The 16,139-nt window shown below is 42.9% G+C and overlaps 1 protein-coding gene across 2 annotated transcripts in view; it reads left to right on the plus strand.

Annotated features, from left to right (window-relative positions):
* The window catches only part of TENM1 (teneurin transmembrane protein 1), a 468,106-nt gene that overhangs the window by 316,308 nt on the left and 135,659 nt on the right, over nucleotides 1-16,139 (plus strand). For both annotated transcript variants that reach the window (XM_054996443.1, XM_054996444.1), the window contains 2 exons: nucleotides 930-1,197; nucleotides 8,193-8,336. In XM_054996443.1, coding sequence (XP_054852418.1) covers nucleotides 930-1,197; nucleotides 8,193-8,336 — 412 coding nt within the window. The remainder of the gene's footprint in view (nucleotides 1-929; nucleotides 1,198-8,192; nucleotides 8,337-16,139) is intronic.

The raw sequence follows: 16,139 nt of genomic DNA on the forward strand, positions 1-16,139 counted from the left end.
GGACCACCAGCCATGTGATCATTTTCAAGAGGTTCCAGAACTCCGTTTCACTGCATTCCAGCTGAAAAAAAGCCCTGAGTATATCCATCTTCCTGCTCTTTGAGAGAAAAATCAGGTCTGGGAGGGAAAGGCCATTTTCACACTGCTTACCAGCCACAGAACATCGCACCAAGCTCCTGGAACGGCAGCGTCTTCCTGGCGCAATTTCACGCGAGAACATCTCGCGCGAAATTGCACCAGGAAGTCACTGTCGTTCCAGGAGCTTGGTGCGATGATCCGTGGCCGGTAAGCAGCGTGAAAACAGCCTAAGTGAGTGGGTAAGGGTGGCAGATGCATGTCAGGGAGGGCAGCAGAAAGGAAAGGGAGTGAAGAAAATCAGAAATGGCCATGTGGTCGCAAATTCCCTTCCAGCCACACATTCTATATCCTGAAATAACAGGCAATGGCATCCCTTTCTGAGTCTCTACCTAAGAATATTTGATTGTACATGAGGCTGCTTCTTAGAGTCGCTCTACACAAGGCATCTTACACGGGGATGCTCAAGTGTAGGGAGCCTCAATGTTTGCAGGGAAGAGCCTTCCGGGAGGCGAAGATGAAATTAACAAACCCTCTGAAGAGGGATCTCCGCCCGCTCTGTCTTTTTAAACTTCCCTCGTGTAGAGAGGTACAATTTAAACTACGCTTCCCAGCTAACATTGTGTCCCTGTGTAAGATGTCTTGTGTAGAGAGACTCTTGCTCTGAACAGCTAAGTCTGTTGTGACCGATATCTCAGTAGATGTGACTCCAGCTCTCTGCCTTCTTTGATACCGTAATGGTAATACTTATGTTCCCTCACAGGGCATTATCACAGCCGCTAAAGAAGCCTATGCCAGAGTAGCTTTCTCAGACATGATTCTCTGTGACATTAACATGCACAACTGTTTTTCAGGTGGTCCAGGAGGAAATCCCTCTGCCTTCTAGCTTTGTGAAGCTCAGTTACTTGAGCAGCCGTACTCCAGGCTATAAAACACTGCTGCGCATCATCTTGACACATTCTACCATCCCTCCTGGAATGACAAAAGTACATCTTACCATCACCGTGGAAGGGCGGCTAGCTCAGAAGTGGTTTCCTGCTGCCACCAATCTGGTCTACACCTTTGCTTGGAACAAGACAGATATTTATGGGCAGAAAGTCTCCGGCCTGGCAGAAGCAACGGGTAAGCCCTTTTCAAAACTATGAACGTGACATGTAACACAGTATGCTAACAATCCCTTTCTGAATGATAGTCTGTAGAAATGTGGCCGTTCGGTGTGAATCATCTGGTAGATGTCCACTTTCCTCTTCCTTTGAGCAGATGCAGCATTAAAGGTGGATATTTTGGGTCACCAGTAACCAGCTGTCTTTACCACGGAGGAACCATTTGTGCTGTTCCCTATGGCAACACAGCTTCTCTCACATTAGAAAACGATGTGCAGGAGGGCTTTTTCCAGACATCTTGAAAGTAATCACATGTCCGGTGGACCCGCCCCTTTCCTCCCCGATCAGCCCAAGTGTTGCTGCTTTCAAAGCTGGCAGTTTTTTTCCACTGATGGGGGATTCCCCTCCCATCTGCTGAAAAAAGCTGTTTTAAAATGCTGGAAGCTTTTTCAGCTAAGGGGAAAGGGAGGAGGTACCCCCTCCTCTTCCTCTCCTCAGCTGAAAAAAGTGCGGGCCTTTGAAAGCAGCAACATTTTTCTTGCCATATAAGAAAACTATTGCTGCTTTCAAAGCCTACAGCTTTTTTCACCTGTCAGGAGGGGGATTCCCCTCACATCAGCTGAAAAGCAGTTGGCTTTTGAAAGCAACACTTCTTGCTGTTTGCCTATGGCAAGAAAAGTGCTGCTTTGAGCTTCAGTGTGCTCCATAAAGCGTTTAAATACCCGAATCCCGAAGCGGCTTGCCGCTTGCGAGTTCCACCACCTCTTTTCCCAGAAAAAAAAGCCCTGGTGTGCAGTATTTGTGATAACCTGGCAAGACAAACATTTGGGAACAATCCAGATATATCATTAACTGGTAATGCCGTTATGGTATTCATGTTTTTTTAAAAAGATCATCAGAGCATCTCAAAGTGTTGCAAAACTGACAAATAGTTTGGAAGGTACCTCCAGGGTCATCTAGTCACAAGGCAGGAAATTCACAACTACTTCCCCCCCACACACACACCTCCAGGGACCCCTGCTCCATGCTCAGAAGATGGCAAAAAACCTCCAGGTTCCTATTAAACAATCCTATTAAACTCATAAGGATTATGAAAACTGTACTAAAAGAGAATCTTGAGATCTTGTTTATACAAGAAATTCGTCTTAGACGTGTCTCTTCCAGTTCTAAAGGGCAGTCATAAGGAGTTATAATCCTAACTTCTAAATATGTACTGTGTCACTAAAGGTGTCAGATACAATGATGTCTAAAAGGGATAGATATATATTTCTTTTTTTAATTTTTTTTAAAATTTCAATAGATTAAAATCTCATTAAAGGGATAAGGAAAAAGGAAATACATATAAGAGGAAAGAAAGAGGGGAAAAGAAGGATAGTTATATATTTCTGAAGTGTATTCTAAATGAGAACAAAATCAGCCTAGATTCACTATATGCTCATTACAGTGGACTGTTATTGGTTATAAAATATGGTCACATTATGCCTGGCAAATAATGAATAGAGAATAAAGGATGAGGGCAAACCTAAACTGGGAACATAAAGCCTTGAAAATCTCAGATCTAAGCTACAAGAGACAAATTACACGAGGAGGAGCACGTGAAGGGAGTCGCAATGTTAGCCGGGAAGCTGAGTTTTGAAAGAGATCGGAAAGCTTTGTCAATTTCCCCTCTCTACAGAGCCAAGGAGATCCCTGCTCAGAGGGTTTGCTTATTTCCTCTTCTCCTCTTAGAAGGGGAGGTGAAACTGACAGAGCCTTCCAGAGGCAGAGAGAATGAAAAAAACCCTCCGAGCAGCGATCTCCCTGGCTGTTCGTGTAATTCGTCCGTTACAGCTTGGCTCTCAGTCTCTGTGCACCACTTTCCAATCAGTGAGAGACATTCGTAGTTCTACACTTACTTCAGTCCATGTCTTGCCTTAGAGATGTCCCACAAAGAGAATAAATGGCATAACAGGCATTTCCTCAGACCTTTTTATTTCTCTTTCTATAACTTGACAAACATTTGTTTATATTCGGCCTCTGGAGTGTGTTCAAAATGGGACATCCATGAACCAAACATCGCACAATATCCACTAGTCTACACTGGCTCCTCTCATCTAATGCACACCTGTTTATGCACACCACAGAAGTGATAGAACATTCCAAGTTGGGCAAAGTACTATCTCCTGAGGGAAACTATAAAAACAGCACAAAACCTTTAGAATGAGGAAACTAACAAGAAATTGAAGGTGGAGGAGTTTGTTTCCACTTTATTTCCTTCTCCCTAGTGCCCAATCAATTCGGGAGGAGAGGGAAATTAATTTAAAAAGTCCTTTGCCCCCTTCCTTCCTTCAGCAATTCCATCACCACCCAAAATGATCTTCAGGTGTAAAGAGAGAGCTCAACCTTCCCAAATGGTCACTGGAGGAAAGGGATTTGGGCTCAAGGACTGCGTGCTTTCTGGCGCACAGTCTCTAAACACAATTTCCCATCCCCTAAAGCCTCTTGAAGTCAAAACAAAAAGTGGTTACTATATCTTAAACCAGGGCCAATTCCAGATGGCCCTCCGCCTCCCGAAACGGCGCGCGACGTTTCGGGAGGTGGAGGGCCGTCTGGAATCGGCCCAGGGCTTTTTTTCAGAGTGAACGTGGTGGAACAGAGTTCCGGCACCTCTTAAAAATGGTCACATGGCCGGTGGCCTCGCCCCCTGATCTCCAGACAGAGGGGAGTTTAGATTGCCCTCCGTGCTGCTCAGCGGCAGGGAGGGCAATCTAAACTCCCCTCTGTCTGGAGATCAGGGGGCGGGGCCACCGGCCATGTGACCATTTTCGCCGAGGGCAATTTAAACTTTAAAAAACTCCTCGCTTGTTCCAGCTGACCCAAAGTGACGTCATTGTGCAGTCTTGAGTTCCACCACTGAGTTCCACCACCTCTTTTCCCAGAAAAAAAAGCCCTGTCTTAAACCCAAAGGTTGGGAATGAGGAGGAGGATGGGGGGCGGGGTTTGTGCTAGAATCTTTTAGGGCTGGATGAGTACGACGGTAGGATTTGGGAGAAGGTGGAGGAATGTTGTTCCGATTTCTACAAAGGTACATGGTCTTCTGTCTTTCTTTGACCTCCCGTCTCCAGTTAGACACAGTGGATATCCTCATGGCACTTGCAGGCATTCGCTTTAGAATCTGTTTCATGGGTAACTATGGAACAATTAAATGAGATGTGGGGACACCTGTGATTGGATCCTCTCGTTTTGTTTTTTATTTTTTAAACGAAGCTTTCAAGCATCCGCTTGGGATCTTAAATTGATCCAGGGGAGGATTTTTTTCACCTCTTTGACAGCAAGATTGGCGTCCCGTAGCACCTTAAAGACCAACGAGATTTCCAGGGTATGAGCTTTCAGGAGTGAAGCTCCCATCATCAAACACAAGTCTTGTATCTGACAAAAGGAGCTTTGACTCTCAAAAGCTGATACCCTGGAAATCTTCTTGGCTTTTAAGATGCCGTTGGACTTCCTCAGTTTAACTCCCGCAGCGTTCTTGTTTAGATTTTGCAGCTTCTTTTAAATTTCACAGTGTTATTAACTTCTCTATTACCATCCATTATGGCTTTCAAAATGTAGTGGTAGTTACATTGTTATTGAATATTACAAGCCATTAATAATACAAACCATGTTAATATTATGGGCTATTAATTATACAGTGTTTCAGTGGTTTCAAACTAGCTGCCATAAAAGAGGATTTAATTTGCAACTCTGTACATTTGTGTGTGTGTGTGTGTGTAGAGAACACATATATTTGGTGTTTTTTTTAACATTTAGGTTGCAGTTTATATTTGTTCTACAGTCAATAATTTGTAGAGTTGTTTTGTTTATTGAACATAGATGCAGCCTTAGCAAAAAGATTTGGGAAAATAAGTAAGAGAGCCTAATTTAATTTTTCTTTCCAAGGAGAAAAAAAATTAGTTAAATACTGTATGACTAAAGACTCAAAATGCCTTCACGATTAAGAAGTCATGGCATGATATTAAGCCAAGTAATCTGTCTGTCTGTCTGTCTGTCTGTCTGTCTATCTATCTATCTAGTACTGCTCATACGGCTATTGCCTTAAGCAGAAATTAAAATGGGAAGAGCCTTACCTGATATGTCTCTGATGTTTAATTATCGTTCGATATATTTTGGCACTATATAACTATATAATAACAAGCCCACCCTGAAACAAATTCAAAATAGCAAGTTTCATAAAAACTTTTTGTCTTCAAGAACTCTAAAGGGAAGGAGATGTGGGAAAATGGAGAACCCTATCCTATTCTCTCAGTCTCCACCCAGCAAAATCTATTCCTTCTAAAGCGATGGATTAGTGACAGTGAGGTTAGGGAGCAGAGGGGATGGTAGCTCTCTCATAAAGACGAAATGGGAAGTTTATTTGCCCCAGGTATGCTGAATGGAGACAGCGTCGCCTTCCCCACCCTTAGGAGCTCTGCACTGTTAGAGCACTGACCTAGGAGCAGCATTCTCCCAACCCAGATGAATTACTAGAGCAAGGAGGAGCAGAGACACCTGTGCTTAGTCAAAGTATTCCCTCCAGGAGAACTCTGTTCCCAGGAAGCCAAATGGTGCCATGGCAAATTCAGTGCTGATATTCATTGGTGGGATGAAAAATCCATTCAGTTATTTACACCAATAACTTGATTACAGTTATAGTCAGATTTAGCAGTAACAGACCTCCTGATCTCTTATTTCTCTTCACAGATACAGTTGATTTGGTTTTGTTTTTTTAAATAGACATTCTTGTATGTGCTCAGAGTATAGGCATCCTCCCCCCCTAATTGTTAGACTTCACAAGTGCCCATGGCAGAAGTTGGAATGCTTATTTACAGCCTGAGTGGTTCCCTCCAGGAGAGGAGAGCAATTATATCCTTTTGTTTTCAGAAGTGTCAAGTAGGGCTGTGTTTCCCCCCTTGCACATGGGCTCTTGTATCTCTGCAGGAGCCACGTTACTGGCAGGCACACCGTGGCAGTCTTGGGATCTGCAATACGTCAGCTCCAGCGGCAACAATTTCCTCTGTATTCCTCACGATAATGAAATAGGAAAGTCTGGCAAACTGAAAACCATTTTGGTGACTTAGACCTGGAATTAAGGGTTGCTGCTGTGAGGGCTGATTTGGGAAGATTTCACCACTTTTTCCTCCGTTTTCTATGGGATGATGTCTCAGCTGATTGCTAAGGACACTGTAGATAATCATATTTTTTGCTTTCAGCACCTGACTGCCTGCAGTGTCAATTTTCCTGGTCATTAAAAAACACAGTTATCGACAAAATTTGCTTATTCATTCTTTTGGAGGCCCTTGATGCATAAACTGCTTGTTTTTGTTTATATCTTATGCACACATATTTCCCCCCACTGCAGCATGACACGGCTGCAAATATACCTTCGGCAAGAGTTTTGAACTACAGAGAATTTGCAGGACGTGGCCTTTAGCTTTCTCTTGTCTGCCTCCAAAAATACAATGCTGCACAGATGCAGCTTCCCTATGGGGAAAAGAATTGAGATTTGAAATTGTTTTTGTGGTGGAGAGGGGGAAGCTGTTCTTTAGAAATGGAAACTGAAGTCTATCTCATACCTACTGTCCAGCGGGCCTGAGAGGACTTTCTGATCTGGCTTCATTTCACTATCAACAACTCTGTGGCTGCCTTTCATGGCTCTTCTGATTCCTGCTGTTGGGATGAGAGATTTTCCCAAGGGGAAGTCAGAATGGCCGCTGGAGGGCCAATTCGCACATTGCAAATTCCTCACGTCTCCCACATTATCCACCCTCCAGGTCTCACCACACAGTGATGCCTGGCACGTGCTCTTTAAGTGTTGGGTTTCGCAATTTTATCCAGGAGCTGTAGTTTTAAAAGAGCTGCTGGATAGAGGAGGATTCACTCTTTTAGTAAAACAAAGAATGGGGGGGGGGGTATGAAAAAGAAAGAAAGCTTTTGGCTAGTGCCCTCAACTCCTTCATTGCTGAAGTACACAGTCTCCCCCACCCCCTTTATTTTAATATCTGGCAGATCCCACCCAGAGGGGTTGCTGAGCTACAGCCTCTCCCTCCCTGCCCCCTCTGGGTGAAATCTGCCCGGGGAGGGGGGAGAGACTGTATAGTTCAGCAACTAAGGAGTTAAAGGAGATAGCCAAAAGCTTCATTTCTTTTCCACCTCTCCCTCCCAAATCTTTGTTTTACAAAAAGAGTGAATTCTTCTCTCTCCACAGCAACCTGATCCAGCGGCTATTTTAAAACAATAGCTCCCAGGTAAAATTGCAAAACCTGACACTTAAACGGCACGTGCCAGGCATCACTGTGTAGTGAGGACATGGTTTAGGAGGTCTGTACTTGGAATGTAATTCCCAGGTATGCATGGGCCCCTTTCAGATCAGCCCTAGGGAGAGTGGGCTTAAGCCCCCCCCCCACTGTGTTTTCTAGCTGAAACATCCCCACAGAACTGCTGTTTGCCTAATTAAGAAAACTTACCAGCTAGCAAGGTCCACCTGTATTACGTCATCAGGTCCAGTTTTAGGTCCACTTTATTCAAACATGGTAAACTCATTTCTCAGAGCCATATGGATTCCTGGGGGAAAGCTACCAGTGTTCAGGGAGTGGGCCAACCCTTTAAGAGCATGTGGAAATGGCCATGGAGACACATTTCTTCATGTGAGCATTCACTTGTAGTCCAAAGTGGTACAGTCACCACCCAAGTTTGCCATCTCGTTTGTCGTTTGTGAGAACTAGGCCCAAGTTGAATGGGCATGCTTATTGGGCCACCTCGTGATTAAGTGAATGATCATAAGCAGGACTGCTCAAAAGTAAGTCCCATGCTCTTCAGTGGGATTACTCTCAGGAAAGTGTTTTTAGGATTAAACAGAAAGCTTGCCTAATGGGACATGCTATTGCTCCACCAAAGACAAAACCAAGCAAGACTGTGTGGGAATTATATTTGATCCATGAATCATAGAATTGCTGTAGGAAACTCAGCGTTATTGTTTTGTTTGTTATCTGTTTCCAGTATCAGTAGGCTATGAATACGAGACTTGTCCAGATTTTGTTCTATGGGAGAAAAGGACCGTGATACTGCAGGGATTTGAGTTGGATGCTTCTAATCTGGGTGGCTGGTCATTAGACAAACACCATATTTTGAATACGCAGAGTGGTAAGTACATTAGTTATTAATTAGACAACATGTAAAAGCCGTTTTCCCCCCAGAATGGAAACTGGAAGTGTTTATAATACATTTTAATTAATGTTATAAACTCACCTTCAACATGTGTTGGCATCTAGCCAGGAAAATCTCATCAGAGAAACTTCGTCCTTCAAAACATCTAGTTAGCAAAAGAACAGTTTCTGCTGGAATGTCAGCATCGTGGTCTCGTTTATCTGAACTCTTAAAAAATAGAGGGAGGGAGGGAAGCACAGAAACTGTGCAGAAAGAGAACAGAGCTTGTACTCTCAAACTTCATTAGCTGAAAGGTCAAAAATTATTCACCACTTGATCTCGGCTAAAAGCTGAAAGAAGAGCTCTCTCCAGTTTAAGCCATGAAAATGTATATTTAAGGTTAACACTGTGATTCAAGGAAGGCTAAAAAACAAATCACTTTAAAAGTTCAGCCGTGTAGGGAAATTAATGGGAAGCACTTCTCAATTATGAACTTTGTTCTTGAAAAGTTTGTAGATGTTAATTAAACCAAAGAATTTTTTCCTGTTGGGATATCGTCGCTTTTGCAAGAGGCCAAGCGATGTCATCTGCATTTGCAGAAATTGCAACAGGATTGCAAACTAAAGAACAAATTGATCTCCACGCACATGTTCAAATAGCATGTTTAAATAGTCACTGTCCAAAAATTCTTTCTTAATATCCCTCATTATTATGTATGTATGTGCCATCAAGTTACAATCAACTTACGGCGACCCCAGCAAGGGGCTGTCAAGGCAAGTGAGAAGCAGAGGTGGTTTGCCACTGCCTTCCTCTGCAAAGTCTTCCTTGGTGATCCCCCATCCATGTACCCACCCTGCTTAGCTTCTGAAATCTGACAAGACTGGGTTACACCATGTCGACTTCTCTTCTCCATTAGTGTTATCCATTTGTTTATAGACTCACATACAACACACATACCATTTTCAAAACCAAGTTTATGATAAAAATGGGACATTTTACTTCATTTGTTAATTACATTTATATCATGCCATCATGGAAATCAAGGTGGCGTAGACAGAATTCCCCGGAGGTCTTGACATCTAGGGAGCTGCTGTAGCATAGTGGTTAAGTGGTTGGGCTGCGAATCAGCACTCTGCTAGTTCAAATCCCACCACTGCCACCAGCTCAGTAGGTGGCCTTGAATAAGCCACTCTTCTCAGCCCCAACTCTCCAGCTGTATTGTGGAGATAATAATAACAATGATTTTGTTCAACACTCTGAGGGGGGCACTAATCTGTCTAGAAGAGTAGTATATAAGCATGGTTGTTGTTGTTGTTGTTAGAAACTAGCCAGGCCAGATCTGCTTAGTTTGAGCAAGGCTTGCTGTATGAAAAGCCTTCCAGAATCAGATGCCATGGTTTGAAATGGGTCTGCATACCATAGTTTGTACAAACTATGGTTTGGTGTGATATGTGAGTTGACAAACCATAGTTATGGCAATATTTATGCCTCTGGAAGTGCATTCTGTATGGAAATGTCAGTGCTGAATGGATAGCAACAATAGAAGAGAAACAGCTTTAAACCATGCTCCGCATTCTAAACTGTAGTTGGTACAAATTGCAGTTTGGTGTGATGTCCTCACTGAGCCCCACTGTATCTGCAGAGAGAGTATAGCAGATCACCATTAAGAGACCTTTTTTCTGGACTGATTGTTCTCTCTCTGGGCTAAGCAGAGAAATATCAGCAGTATTTTTATATGGCAGAGTTCTGCTGCATCCTTTACAGGCACAATAAACTCTGGTTTCATTGTAGTGAAATATTTGATTAAAGCATAGACTAATTGATTATATGGTAAAGTTTCTGGACTTTGTTTTTTAAAACCTGCAAGGTTGTTGAGGGTTTTTTTAAATACACATCAAAATACAAGACCAGTATCTTGTTTGTCTTTATGGCTGAACATCAAACAAAAGCCCCTTTTATTGTCAGTCATAAACAAAGCCTTTTCAAATAAACATGTATTTCAAGGGAAGTTGAGTCTCCAGGGCCCTAATTATGCATTGTTACTTGTGAGTGAAAGATGAAAGATTGCTTTTACACATTTAGCCACTGACAAAGTCCAACCACACCTGCCACTTCAGTGGGTTTTTACTGCCAGGGGAGGACATGTCAGTGTCCATTAGGTATGCTGGTATGTTGCCTGGCTGCTCTTATAAACCTGTGTTAAATTCCAGAGAGAAATAAGCATTCCATCCCTTCTTGTTGATAAATAAGTTTAAAATATTATTTCCTCTTTGAATTTAATATGAAGCTCCAGCCACTATTTATCTTCCAGGAGGAGAGAGAATTTTTTAAAAATGCTATACAGTGGCATCTAAAAAGTAGAACTGGAGGTCGTACTTTGTAACTCTGTTGTGCTTTAGGGAGAACTTAGAAGTCGAATGGTCATTTTGCAATTTGGGGCCAATGCTCTTTATTTTTCCAGAAAATAACAGACAAGTCATTTACTTTAGGGGATATTTCAGCATCGTATTTGCCTTGTGGAAGTTTGCTATAAAATATTCACAGACTTTACTCATCTGCGTTCGCTCAGTGCTACTCCTTGAAACGCACTGCCTGAGGTTAACAGCCTCTTCACAGACTAGTTCCAGCTGCTCTTCTTCCGTGTAATTATGTGCAGATCTATAAAAATAATAAAACTTGTCCGTGAACCCCGAAAAGGCAAGACATGATGGGATATCATCTAGGAATTCATGGTTTGGACCTGATGAGAACCCACCATCATGTTACCAGTAGATGAAAAGAACATCTGAATAAATAAATAAATGAATGAATGAGTGAATAAATAAATAATGCCATTAGATTGTTTTGCAAATGAAACAATGAAAAGGGATCCTGTTTCATATATAATTGTTAATGGGTTAATGTATAACTGAGTGCAAAATTTTATGTACTAATAGCCAAGTGGCACTGAACTGAGGATACATAAATCTGGAGATTGGAGCCATGAACAGACAAGATGGATCTTCCTACACACCTGAAAAATGTTCCAGGTTTGCAGAAAAATCTGAAAACTTAAAAAAAAAGTTTTATTTTTAAAAAATCCTAAAATGATAAACAGAGCCTCTGTAGCTTTAACCAGATGCCTTCAGTGGCTGTTGCTGGGCAGCCATAACCGTTAGCCAGTATTCCAGGCTTGGTTTCTGCCAGAAAAAGCCAGAAGTAGGGGTTAGGGCCCTTTCCGGGGCTGTTTTGGCCTTTGAGGGAGGACTCATTGAAGCTGTGGGCCCAGAAGCATCCACTGGATGAGTTGATGCCACATGACTTGCACAACTCATCCAGGCCTGACTCCTTGGTACATTCAACAGCATCCCACCCACCCCCCAAGCCTGTGTAGTGTAGTGACTAGAGTTTCAGAGTAGGATCTGGGAGACCCAGGTTCTAATCGCCACTCTACTAGAGAAGCTCACTAGGTGACTGATCCGGTCACACACGCTCAGACTAGGCTACTCCTCAGGGTTGTTGTGAGGATAATGTAGAGGGGAGGAGAATAATGTAAGCTGCATTGAGTCCCCATTGTGTAGAAAGGCAATATAGAGATGAAGTAAATTAAGAAATATAGTTGGGGGGGCGGATAAAAGGTGAGTTTTTTTAGTGGGTTTGAAGGAAAGAAGGATGTAGGGAAAGGTGAGCTTCCAGGAGGCTTCCTGGAGGAGGGAAAGAGGAATGGTGTGGGGAAGAGGATACAAGGAAGAATGAAGTACCCACACAACTCCTTGCAGATTCCCCACCATGCTGCTGGGCCGTAAGGGAGAGGCCACTGTGCGGGGGAGGGTGAAAAGTAAAGACTGTGGCAGTCAAAAGTGGGTGGGGAGGAGAGAAGGAAGCGGGAAAATGGGGGAGTCTAGGTGGGGGAAGGGAAATAAGGTGCCCCCTCACAGGTCCTTGCTGTTCCCTCTCTTGTCATACATCTAACTCTGAAACTGGCCCCTGTGCGGATAGAAAAACCCACAGAATGCAGCCAGGTTCACACAGGGGCATTCTGCTGCAGACTTGGGGGACCCCCTAAGTTTGCAGAAAAATGTGAAAAGTTTTTTTTAAAAAAAGGAGGGGAGATTAAATCTCCCTAAAGACATAAATGTTTGGACAATATAAAAGAGTGTCGCAATGGGCTAGAAGTGGGCAGAGGAGGCAAATTGAGAACTGTTGCCTGAGACAGGGAGTCAGGCATGCAAGGATGGGAGGAGGTGAAGCCACTATTGTATGAGCCAGGCAGGTGGGCATGCGGGGTGCAGAGAAAGGAGGAGCTGGAGCCACTAGTGTTGTCCTGCTCTCCTCTCCCTGTTGCTCGAGCCAGGGAGCCATTGGCAGCAGCGCTGCAGTGTGGGAGGCTTGCCAGTGTGTGTGTGGCCCAGGAAGGGGGTGTGCAACCTTGCACTGGACTTTCTGGAAAAACTCATTATTCCCAGCTTTGAACCTCTACAGTGGCATGATGCAGGGGTCCCCAGCCCCTGGTCCATGGACCGGTACCGGTCCGTGGCCTGTTAGCAACCGGGCCACACAGGAGGTGAGTAGCGGGCGAGCGCAGAGCCAGCTCCAGGGAGCAGGCGAGGTAGGTGGTCACCTATCACCCCCAGATTGGGCCATCTGGTTGCAGGAAAACAAACTCAGGGTTCCCACTGATTCTGCATTGTGGTGAGTTGTATAATTATTTCATTATTTATTATAACGTAATAATAGAAATAAAGCGCACAATTGTATCATTCCGAAACCATCCCCCCATCCCCTCCCCCCAGTCCATGGAAAAATTTTCTTCCACAAAACCGGTCCCTGGTGCCAAAAAGGTTGGGGACCGCTGGCATAAAGCAACAAGAAGAACTAAAATTTATTCCACATATTTGAGGAAAAGTAAATTGATTTATCCGAGGAAGATATACTTGAAATGTTTTGCAAGCATTTGTCATATATTTCTTTCCAGACTTTCAGCTACCGGCTGTTAATATAACATCTGGCCTTTTGATCATCTTTACACACAGTTATCAAGGTCACTATTGTTTATACTTTCTCTTAAGGATACATTGCAGGGTAATCTCATGTATGTCCATTTCTCATTAATTGCTGTTGTATAACATGGTGGCTTGCGAAATTCTCTAATAGGTTATGTATTTTCACTATATTAGTGGCTGGATATATTCTTCCCCTTAGTGTCTCTCTCTTTTTTTAGACAGTAAGATATTTGACGTGTGTTTCTCAAACAGTGCCCTCCCCATGCTAACCCCAGACGATATACTTCTTTTGAAACATGGTTGAGTTTCACAATAATATTTCTTCTTTCTGTACAGTACTTAAAAACTAAGTACAATAACAGACGTTAAAATGAGATTATATTCCCTACATGCTCATCGTCTAATACAGGCAGACAATAAGAAATTTATTTATTACTTTAACTTATTTCTGGGCCATGGTCTCAGCCCAAAGGCTCCTGAGTTGGTTTACAAATTATTATAAAGAATAATAATTAAGCTGCCAGATTTAAAATATAAATACTTTCTAAATTTTAGCAATGATAAAATATAAACGGTCACACTATGCTTATCTTCACTTGTACAGAATAATGGCCCTTTTCACACTGCTTACCTGCTGCCGCAACGACGCAAAATATCGTGCAAAAAATGCGTAACTTTGCATTTTCTCATGCGAGATTTGCGCAACGTTGTGCAAATCTCGCGCGAGAAAACGCGATGTTCCGTGTTTTTTGCGCAATATTTCGCGTCGTTGCGGCAGCAGGTAAGCAGTGTGAAAAGGACCAATGTCACACACTGTACTTCCGCTGTTTTTTGCTGTGTTTCTAACAGTTTTTATCTCTGTGTTAACTATGGTTCTGTACGTGCACGCACATTCATGCCTTCCACCTGAGAATCCACTTTATGTATCTATTCATGCTGTTCTAATCCACCAAACTTATGCAACGATAAATCTTTAAGGTGCCCCCCCCCAGATTATTGTTTGTGTTTGGAGCAATAGACTAGCAAGGCTCCTCCTCTGGAACTAGTAAATCCATGTCGCCTCCAGCCTTGGCATGGAAAGTTGTCCGAATGATGAAACTATCAATGCCAATACTAAGACAAAGGGAGTATTGAGTTAAAAGGCTGTTTCCTAATTTATTTTCACACTCATTGGCGAGAAAAAAATCATTCTCTGGTAACTGTTCTTCCCTTGGGAACTGTGCTGTATCACAGGCAGAAGTTTCCATACACTGTCGATCAGCTTTTATTCCAATTTGAATATTGATTTTATGCTGCAATGCAGTGCCCTTTCCTGAAAATTGCAGGGTCATCCTGCTATTAATTTCCCTTTGTTAAATATTAATAGTACCATACATTCGTGTTCTCCCTAATAGAATTTGTGGGGGGAAATAAATATTTAACTACCAATCCCAATCAAGTTAGTGTGACTATTAGCAGCTAATTTACTTGACCAATAACCAATCCTGATATTTTGTTAAAAACTCAGTATTTCCCCCCCTTAAATTGCTTCTAACTACGAATCAAATTAGTTTCATTGTGTTTGAAAATGAACACGTTTGAGCCTGGCAAGCATGCCTAAATAATTCCAGAGGGGCAGCCATGGTAGTCTACTGTAGTAAAACAAAACAGAAGTCCAGTAGCGCCTGGGCTCACAACTTTTATTCCAACATGAGCTTTCTTGTGTCAGAGCTCACTTCATCAGATGCATTTTAAAGCCTAAATAGTGTGGCTGCCTTTAGACATTCCATTTAACTACAAGTAATTTAAACTGGATTAATGTGCACAAGAGGCAATATAGCTTTGGCCGTTTCCGCACATCCTTAGAGGCACAGTTCACCCTCGGAACTGTGGCAACTTTTCCCCAAGCAGGCACACATTATCATTTGCCAGTTGTGTGCATATTGGCTTGTTATTGGGTTTTTTGCATCTTTACCAGGACTGCACTTACTCTGATGTTTTCTTTTGTTGCGGGTTTCCAGCATTTTATTTTTGTTTTTTGCATTTTCTGGCATACGAATTTGAAGTGTTTTGAAGAAACCTCCTACTCCTCTCAGAGCCAAGCTACAAGTGACGCCTGACACAGGTTGGACACTTGTCAGCTTCCCTCAAGTTTTGGTGGGAAATGTAGGCATCCTGGTCTTGTGGCTGTAATGGAGAGCCAAGCTATAAAACCAGGATGCCTACATTTCCCATCAAAACTTGAGGGAAGCTGACAAGTGTCCAACCTGTGTAAGGCGTCACTTGTAGCTTGGCTCTCAATCTTCATCCTGTTCTTCCCCCAAAGTTCTTTCCCTTCTTTCTCCACACTTCTGATCAGCCACAGAAGCCTGGTTGCAACAGTAGCTGTGTGTAATCACACATGTACAAAGTAAAAAAAAAAATTAAAAGGGAGACGGGTGCTTTTAATCTATGAGGACGAAAATGTCCGACCTCTCCTCCAAAACCGCTTTTTTGGGAGGGAGACTGTATGGAGGCTTTCCTGTGACCTCACAACCAAAAGTAAGCGCTTGTGGGTACTGCATGTGGAGGATGAATTGTTGGGGCAACTCAGCAAAACACAGACCTAAAGAGGGGAAAGGACAGGAACAACAGGCTGTGGGGAAATGGCCTTTATCACACTGCCTCTTCTTCCTTTCCTCTTGCATGGAATTAAGATTCTGAAGACTTCCTGGTTGCTGTGAACTGCAATGTGTTGTTATATCCAAATTTGTTTATTCTCTTTTCTATAAACCAGGATTTCAAACGAGAATTAAACCATGGTTTGCACCACTGGCGCCAGGGTTTCTGCGCCAGACTG

This window comes from Eublepharis macularius, chromosome 13, assembly GCF_028583425.1.
Source record: "Eublepharis macularius isolate TG4126 chromosome 13, MPM_Emac_v1.0, whole genome shotgun sequence".
Classification (NCBI taxonomy): domain Eukaryota; kingdom Metazoa; phylum Chordata; class Lepidosauria; order Squamata; family Eublepharidae; genus Eublepharis; species Eublepharis macularius.